Source organism: Phragmites australis, chromosome 6, assembly GCF_958298935.1.
Source record: "Phragmites australis chromosome 6, lpPhrAust1.1, whole genome shotgun sequence".
NCBI classification, from domain to species: domain Eukaryota; kingdom Viridiplantae; phylum Streptophyta; class Magnoliopsida; order Poales; family Poaceae; genus Phragmites; species Phragmites australis.
Window position 1 is genome coordinate 11,323,964 of NC_084926.1, and position 8,536 is coordinate 11,332,499.

General features: G+C 46.9%; 1 protein-coding gene across 1 annotated transcript; it reads left to right on the plus strand.

Moving 5' to 3' along the window:
• The first annotated feature begins 2,048 nt into the window (after positions 1–2,048).
• LOC133921669 (protein YABBY 4-like) lies at positions 2,049–5,199 on the plus strand. The gene is made up of 7 exons (XM_062366644.1): positions 2,049–2,709; positions 2,862–3,035; positions 3,171–3,351; positions 3,997–4,045; positions 4,166–4,241; positions 4,540–4,611; positions 4,766–5,199. The coding sequence occupies exons 1-7, from the start codon at positions 2,596–2,598 to the stop codon at positions 4,862–4,864; spliced, it is 765 nt and encodes a 254-aa protein (XP_062222628.1). The 5' UTR covers positions 2,049–2,595; the 3' UTR covers positions 4,865–5,199.
• The last annotated feature ends 3,337 nt before the right edge of the window (positions 5,200–8,536 follow it).

Here is an 8,536-nt window from a genome sequence, read left to right on the forward strand (position 1 = left end):
CCGAGCCAGGTCGTGAACATGACGACTGCCGTGTGCATGCACTTCAGTCGCGCGCGCGTATTTACTCGACCCGCGCCCACGAAGCGCATCCCTGCGCGCATGTGACGACGCCCTGGGTCTCCATACAGTGCAGTCCCCTGTGCTCTTATCGCTCGCGCCGTGCATGTGGAACCGAGATGTCAGCATGTCGTGGTTGGCGGCTTGGCGCTGTTGGGATCGGTCCATCGATCGGTCCGTTTGGCCGTGTGTGGAACACATGTACATACGGTCGCTAGCTAGCCTGAAACCGCGCAAATCCGACGATGCATGTACCGCTCGTACCACACGCACGTACTACATACGTTATCTCTTTAATCTGTACTTCTTTTTTCCAGTGATAAATCTAGACTACTAATTGTTCTTATCAAAGACTATAGGGCCGTTTGGTAGAGCTCTGATTCTGTGGTGAGAGTGATTCTATGGTGCAAGTAGGGTGAGAGTGATTCTGTGATGGAAGTGATTCTGTTTGTAAAATCGTTTGGTATGTTAGTGATGGAAGTGATTCCTGAGAAAATATTATGTTAAAATCGAGGAGAATTAGTCGGGAATCAAGTAAAAACTAGTTTTTCAGGTCCCACCTCGCTATACAAAACGGAAAGTGATTCCCGTGTAGAATCACTCTCCAACCAACTCATTTGACAGTGCTAGGAGCTGATTCCGAAACAGCTCCGAGAGCTCTACTAAACGAAGCCTATATATGGGCTACGTTTAGTAGGAGTACCTGGTCTCTTGGCCCCACCATTTAAACCTCGGTTCCACCGTGCCCAGGAAAATCGAGCCAGACCAGGTCAGGCTTTTAATTTGTCTCGCGAAAACGGTCCCGGTCTTTCGAAAAGAAAAACACCTCTCGCCATGATCACTCGCCGGACCGGTCAAATCGATCGCTCGATCCAACACATACGTGTGCCTGCCTGCGCGGCGACACAACGTAACGCGCCCAAGGATATTAATGAGACGTACGTACCGCCACACGGTGCGCTTTGCTCTGTATATCCCTCGCGCGAGTCACGACCGGTCGATCCTATGCGGCGACCGCGCGATCGACCGCTTTTTTCACGGGAGAAGAGGCGAGGGACGGATCGGCCGGCGCACACAGTGGAGAGTGAGATCGTCGAGCCGGGGCGGCCGGCCAGGGAGACCGCGCGCATCGTGGCACAGTTCGGCGGGGGGCCCGGACGATCCCCACCACTCATCCCGCTTTAGCGGTCATAAATAGTCTCGAGACGCCGCCCGCCCGCCCGCTGCAGTGCGCGGAGATCAAGACGAAAAGTCTTCTAAATCATGACTTATCAAAATAATCCATTTACGTTGAAATTCCAGCTAAAAATATTGATTCAAAAAATTATAGGTCTCGGGAGGTGATTTCTGACAATAATCTAAGTATATCGGATGACGTACTTATTGATCCGTGTTACTATACAAGTATATCAATCTAGACTTAAAAACACCAAGATTTATCTAGGTTCAGTCATCTCGTGGGATAATAGTTATACGTCATATGTATTATCTTATAAAGTGAGTGATTATACCACATCAAAAGCAGGTAACTAGAAAAGAAAAAACACTCGAGTAGGTAACATTAAATAGGGCTTGATCAAGTAGATGGTTATCTACTCTGCGATCAGCGAGGGCTGATCGTGGAACCTCGCTGCAAGATCAAGGGGTTGGTCGCGCGAGCTCTACCCTAATCACGTGGTGTGACTATGATCGTGATAATACCTGTTGTACGCTGACACTTGACGACACGAGACCCATCACATGAGGCACTCTTATCTATTACACTGGTAATAAATTAGATCAGAGAACCAATAATAAATAAGTATTAGATAAAAAAGATAAATGATCAAGATAAATCATACCTGTATAAAATGTTAAGGATATATGAAGTTACATTTTTCTGTAGAGGGGAGGTGACTAGCGCTTGGCCTGTTGCTTTGCGTTCCTTTCCCCGCCCCACCCCACCCCACCCCACCATATAGCTGCAGGGAGCAGCTCTCGCTTTCCTGCTTGCTAGTATAGCTTTCCCATCTCACCAATCCACGCTTTGTCCACAGACATACGTCCTCCGCGCGCGCCCGTTAGTTACCCACACCACACCGGCCTCCTCGTCCCTGACCCTGCCCGCCTTTCCCTCTGCTCGCGGCAAGATCCACATGCAGTAGTAGCCTTGTAGGAGCTGGCTTTGCTGTGTTGTTTCGGCTTTCAAATCAGGAACAACGACAGATCCGAGGCTTTCTCGAATCGGGCAGGTCTATCAAATCGCAAGTTTGGCAGCCCAGGCAGCTACCCATCAAATCAAAGGGGACCAAAAGGACATCCCTGGCTCCTGGCTCCTCTCCTGCTAGTCGTATAAAATTTCTCTTTCCACACCGCTCTCTACCTTCCTAGCTTCCTCGATCTCTCGCTCCAGCAAGCTTCGTTTCGATCCATTCCTTACCCTAGCTAGATCGTGTAAGGCGCGAGACGCCACACGCACTTTTAAGGAGCACTCCTTGTGGATCGACAGCTTCGGCGCGTCAGGTGGGATCGAGCTGCTACATTCGGTTGGTGGAAATCATGATGTCGTCTTCGTCCTCGTCGTCGGCCGCCTTCCCGCTGGACCACCTCGCGCCGTCCCCCACCGAGCAGCTCTGCTACGTGCACTGCAACTGCTGCGACACCATCCTCGCTGTACGTGCGGTGGCGCCCCGCGCGCGCCCCACCTACCTACCGATAGCGCTCTCTTCTAGTTCCAGCTGCTTTAATTCTGTTCTTTACTTCTTCTTCTTCTTTGTTCCGCTTCACTGACTTCTGTTATTCTGTGTTGATCTCTCTGAGCGCAGGTCGGCGTGCCGTGCAGCAGTCTGTTCAAGACGGTGACCGTGCGCTGCGGCCACTGCGCCAACCTGCTCTCCGTCAACCTCCGGGGCCTCCTGCTCCCGCCCGCGGCGCCTCCGGTCAACCAGCTCAACTTCGGCAACTCCTTGCTCTCCCCCACATCCCCCCATGGCCTCTTGGTATGCACAAGTGCACAACCCACCCAACTCGTTCAATTTTAGCTAGTGTTGCAGACTTGCATGCAGTTGCCTCCCTGGCTTTGTCTAGTAAGTGTTCAGCTGAGATCAGTGAGCGTCTACTTGCTGTTCGCGCAGGACGAGTTCGCGCTCCAGACGCCGAGCCTACTGCTGGAGCAGGCGAGCGCCAACCTGAGCGGTGCCACGGGCCGCAGCAACAGTAGCTGCGCCAGCAACCTGCCGGCTGCGCTGATGCCAGCAGCGAACACCGTGCAGCAGGAGCCCGAGCTACCGAAGAGCGCCCCTTCGGTGAACAGGCGTAAGGACTCGTTCTTTTTGTTTAGATTAGTGTTCTCCTTTAATTTGTTGGTACTTCTGCATTACTAGTCATTAGTCAAAGCAAACAGCCGAGCGTGTGCAGGGGGTGAACTCGGGAAGCCGTGCACCGCGCGCGCTGTTCCTGGAGCACATCGCCCAATTGCCCCCTCTCCTCGCTAAAGTTTTCTGTACATCCCCTTGTGGTTTTACAGTTCTTTGGGAGGTTATTGGACAGGAATTTCGAACAAAGAGGGATGATTGGAGTACATCACCTCACCCCAATAGTGTTCGTCCAGTGTACTGGAAGAAATTCTTTAATGCTTTATACTTGATAAACAATCCCCCTGCTGTGTTAGAACAAGGCTAAATTAAGTGAACAGATTTTATCGTGTGAAACATAGGGGAAATAAAAAAATTAAAAATGAGGCCTTATCGGGATCGAAGGCTAACAAGACATACAATCATGTCTTGTTGTGGCGCGCAGGGGCTGCCCATCCTTCGCTCTTCAGTAGTAAACAGTCAGCAACTCAGCATCTATGGTGGAGACGTGGAGTAGTTGCTAGCTTAGATAATAAGCTCACCCATTCGGCCATGTTTCTACGGATGAATGCTGTCTGAAATCTACACTACAAATCTAACCTTGCAGCTCCGGAGAAGCGGCAGAGGGTCCCGTCGGCGTACAACCGGTTTATCAAGTAAGATCTAGACTGTATTCCTTCCTAAAAATGCATTTCCCCTCTAGCAGTTCTAGCTCGTGCAGCGTGCTCTTCCCGTCTTGTAGCTAGCTAGTAAATGTCTGTTGGTTGTCGGCGCAGGGACGAGATCCAGCGCATCAAGGCCGGCAACCCGGACATCACCCACCGGGAGGCGTTCAGCGCAGCCGCAAAGAATGTAACGTTTTTCTCCTCAGACGCATAGAAGTCGATCGTAACTCGTGGCTAGCTGTCTGTGTCTGCAGTCTGCGTGCCTCTTGATATGACCGGTAGCTTTACAATGTCAGCACGGACACAGCGATAGCATGTGTCCGGCTCCGGCCGCTCGCGGCCGTGCCTAGCCTTGGACTGGGAGCTTTTGGCCCCACCCGACCGGCACAGCATGTAGGTAGCGTTCGTTTGGAATTGCTTCGAGCTGCTTTACTAATGCAAACCTGCCTTTGCTTTGCCTTCCTCTCCTTTGTTTTTGCAACCAGTGGGCCCATTTCCCGCACATCCATTTCGGCCTCATGCCGGATCAGGGCCTCAAGAAGACCTTCAAGCCTCAGGTAATCAGAACAGGCACTTAAACCCTAACTGTGTCCTTGTGTTTGCATCCCAGAAAATCCTCACTTCACAAAGTTCAGCGCATCTGGAAACACTATGCTGCTCTCATTCGTTGTTAAGTTCTTCGTATAAGCAATATGTGGCTGTGATTTGCAGGATGGCGCTGAAGACATGCTTCTCAAGGATGGTCTCTATGCCGCGGCAGCCGCCGCCGCAGCAGCTGCAGCAGCCAACATGGGCGTCACTCCGTTCTAGCTAGTCATGCATGCTCTCCGTCAGCCTCCAAGTTCTTGGCACGCAATGCCCGTCGCCCTTTTGTGTGCCGCGCTCTAGGGTTTCGCCTCAGATCTTGATCTCAATATCGCGTGTCGTTTAGCTAGAGTACTTTTCAGTTTGGGGGTAGAAATAATGGAGAATCGAGTTACAGTACCTAGGTTTCTTATGATCCTCTAGGAGTCTAGGTACAGACTTGTCTTCTCTCTGTTTCCATCTCCTTTTGTTCTTTTTGCTGTTTTTTCCGTTCTTGTTTTTGTTCCTGGACCTCTTACTCCCTTTCACCTGTAGAGAAGTCGTTGTGTTTCCTGCCTGAATGCCTGCTTGTGTCTGCTCAAGAACATGTTTTACCATGGACAGTACAGCATCCAGTAAGTCTAGCTAGCAATGCTGGCGCGAGTTCTCTTTTGCATCATTGCATGCATTAGTTTTTGTCTTCTTTTCCCCTGAGGAACCGTGGAATCAACAGTCTGGGGCCGGGGAGAACTCACCTGAATTTTAAATTTGCATGCATTTGAGGCAAAAATTTATGTTTTCTACCTGCATATCATATTGTTTTCCTATAAATTAGAAACAGTCTATGCGATCACGGGCATATTTGTGTAATTAACTGAAGAAAGGGCCTGCAATTTTTTTATAAAAAAAAACAACACTAGGTGATTTGGATCTGTTTAATTGATGTTCCACCCCCTTGGAAAATGAAGGAAAACCAAATTAGATCCACAAATGGACTATATTGTTTACTAGTATTAGAGTAGGACAGGAGTTCTCTAAAACTACACGATTCAAATAATTTACGGTTTGAGTCATCAATCAGAAATGGAAGATGCCATACAAACCCGTATAATACTAGAATATGTATTTCAGAAACTAGAATTTAGATTCAGCCAATATTGGAGGCGTGCATTTATATATGTATAGAATTTCAAATGGCTAGTCCAACTTACTTCCTCAGATTGCAAATATACGTCTTTTTAGCCTCTTATATTATTCTCCAAATATAAGTTGTTCTAGAATTTTGAGGTAACTTTGACTCTCTTTTTTTCTGTTTTGCCCTTCTTTATTTTTTTCATTGAAAAGATAGAGGTGTTACACAATATTAAATGCACATTTTACATGAGACTAATTGAGGATAGCATGGACCTTTTGCCTATCTCCTTAATCTCTGTGCCCACCTCTAAAACGGCATATATTTGCAACTAGAGGGAGTAGGAAAGTAGGGAACAATCCAATATTCATTGAAAATAAGAAAACCTAATAGTCAAATTGAAATGGTATTATTCTAGGTTATGCATGTATTCATTCAACCCGCAAAATTCATAGATACTCCAACCAGTCATAAATAAGTATCGTTTTGGGTTGTGTGCAGACTATCATTCCAAACTTTGATTACAAATTACTTCTTATGTGTTAAATGTGGATATCTTTTGAAAATTGGATTGTTCCATAATTGTATACTTTTGCTATCTTTTATAATTATATGAGTAGATTTGTCTCAAAAAATAATTCTATAATTGTATACTTTTGCTATCCTTTATAATTATATTAAAACAAAAATTACTAGTTAAAGTTATGTCTTGTGGACCATATTGATGTCTAAAATAACACTTATTTATGACTAGAGGAAGTATTATTTAATGTTAAAAACTAATGAGATAGTCTAATTTGAGTGTCAAAAGAAAAAAAAACACCTTAATGCATGCTTGTTTCCACTAATTAAATGCATGTGTGGTGCATTTCAACTAAAATATTCTTGAACCCCGCTTGCGAACAATGTCCTGGTTGCTAGCAAAACACGTGATTTTGGGGATTCCTTTTTACTTTGTTGGAATTTCATTGCGCGTACAAAAATAATAGAAGTAACCTCTTGGCTATCTATGTATGTCGTTGTTCTTAGGTTGAGAAAAATTGATGATTTTTTTGCATAATACTAGTAACTTCACTAGCTAGCCTTTTTATAATCTTATGATCAGGGTTTCAAGGATTAAGGTTAGTGATTGCTCTTGGCTTGATATCGTTAGGCTAGCACATTTGCGCTTCAGGTTATTGCATGGCGTGCGCATGTCCAACCGGCAATTAATTAATGCAGTCTAGTCCGAAATTAAACGTGTGCCAAAGTCAAGTTCATCAACGATCAGACATTCCGATCCAACCAATCCTATTTTCTAAGGTAGCACGCCAACGGTACAGCTCCAGGTAATGGAAGCTTGATTGCTTGAACTCACCTCGTTTTTCTATCCAAGGACCGGCTGGTGGATAGGCCCATGCGTCCAGAGAACCTGCTTTTGTCGTGACATTTTGGTGTGCTTGGTTGTCTAAATCTCTTCTAACATGTTTCATATCCTGATGAATACGTATAATATTACGAAGAAGTATGTTTGATTATCCGTAACTACTTTTTCAATTTGATATGACGGATACAAATATATGACATCATTTTGACTTGGAAGTGAAATTAGATGTATGCTCTGCATCCGCTCATACAGACAGGTTTAGTGGTTAGCGTTACCAAATCATTTTTATATGAGTAACCAATCACAATCTTAACTCTTTATCCACTCATACGACTTTATATTCAGTTAATCAAACAAAAAACTAACTCATTATATTCAGATAACTACAATCAATCAAATACTCTTTTTTTAAATAAATATACTTTCACTTAGCCTAACTATACAATATAACTCTATAAAATCTCGTAATAAATAAACACACCATCTCACGTAGGCCAAGCAGTTAAAAAAAAAAAACAAGAGCGAGAGGAAGCTAGGCACGGACCGAGAAAGTAAGGAGGGAGCAATCCAACAAGCCAAGCCAGAACCGAGGCCAGCCGCCCCTGCCCACACGCGCGCGTGCTTTCCTTCGACGCGACGTGTGTGGCGCCGTGATTTCTGTGTACGACGTACGCCCGCGCCGTGATCATCAGGCGACGCATTATTATTGCGGAGCAGCATGTCGGATCGGTCCTGCTGCTGCCCATGAATCATGACGCTCCTGCCCGGCTGGCCCCCACGAGGTGACTACTGATCTCCGGGCCTGCCTGATCACTGATTTCAGGTCTGATACCGAACTGCGTGCGCGGGTCACGCCTGATCTGTGGGCCCTTCGCTTTTCTTGTACGTCTGCGTGCTGCCGTGACCGTGAGCGCGAGCCTGCTCTTTGCTGCTTGCACAATGCACACAGTTGCATTCTCCGCTCCACCCAGGGCCTGGTGTGACGGATTTGATGACCCTCTATGGTCACCGAAATTAGTTTAACCTCATTTCCGAACATCAAACGGGTGGAGATTTCAGGGGGGCTGAAAACAAAACCGAGTAAAAATGGGGGACTCATACATGGCCCAAGTAGGCCCAAAGAGATGAAGCCCGTGTACATATTTCGTTGAGCGCACGATGTAAGGCCCAGCCTCATGAGACGGTGCATGGCAGAACAAGCTGGGCCTGCAGCCTCGGACTCGGCCGGCCAGGGCCGCATGAACTGCGCGTCCTCGCCCGCCCGCTGGCTCTCCAGTCTCCACCTCCACACGAGACCCCTGCCTGCCGCGCTCTCTGCTGGCTCGTCGCCTGCTGGCCGCCTAGATCACAGTCCGTATATGTTAAACTTTTTTAGTTTTAACTATTAATAGTGAAACAATCATATAGATTGATAATATAA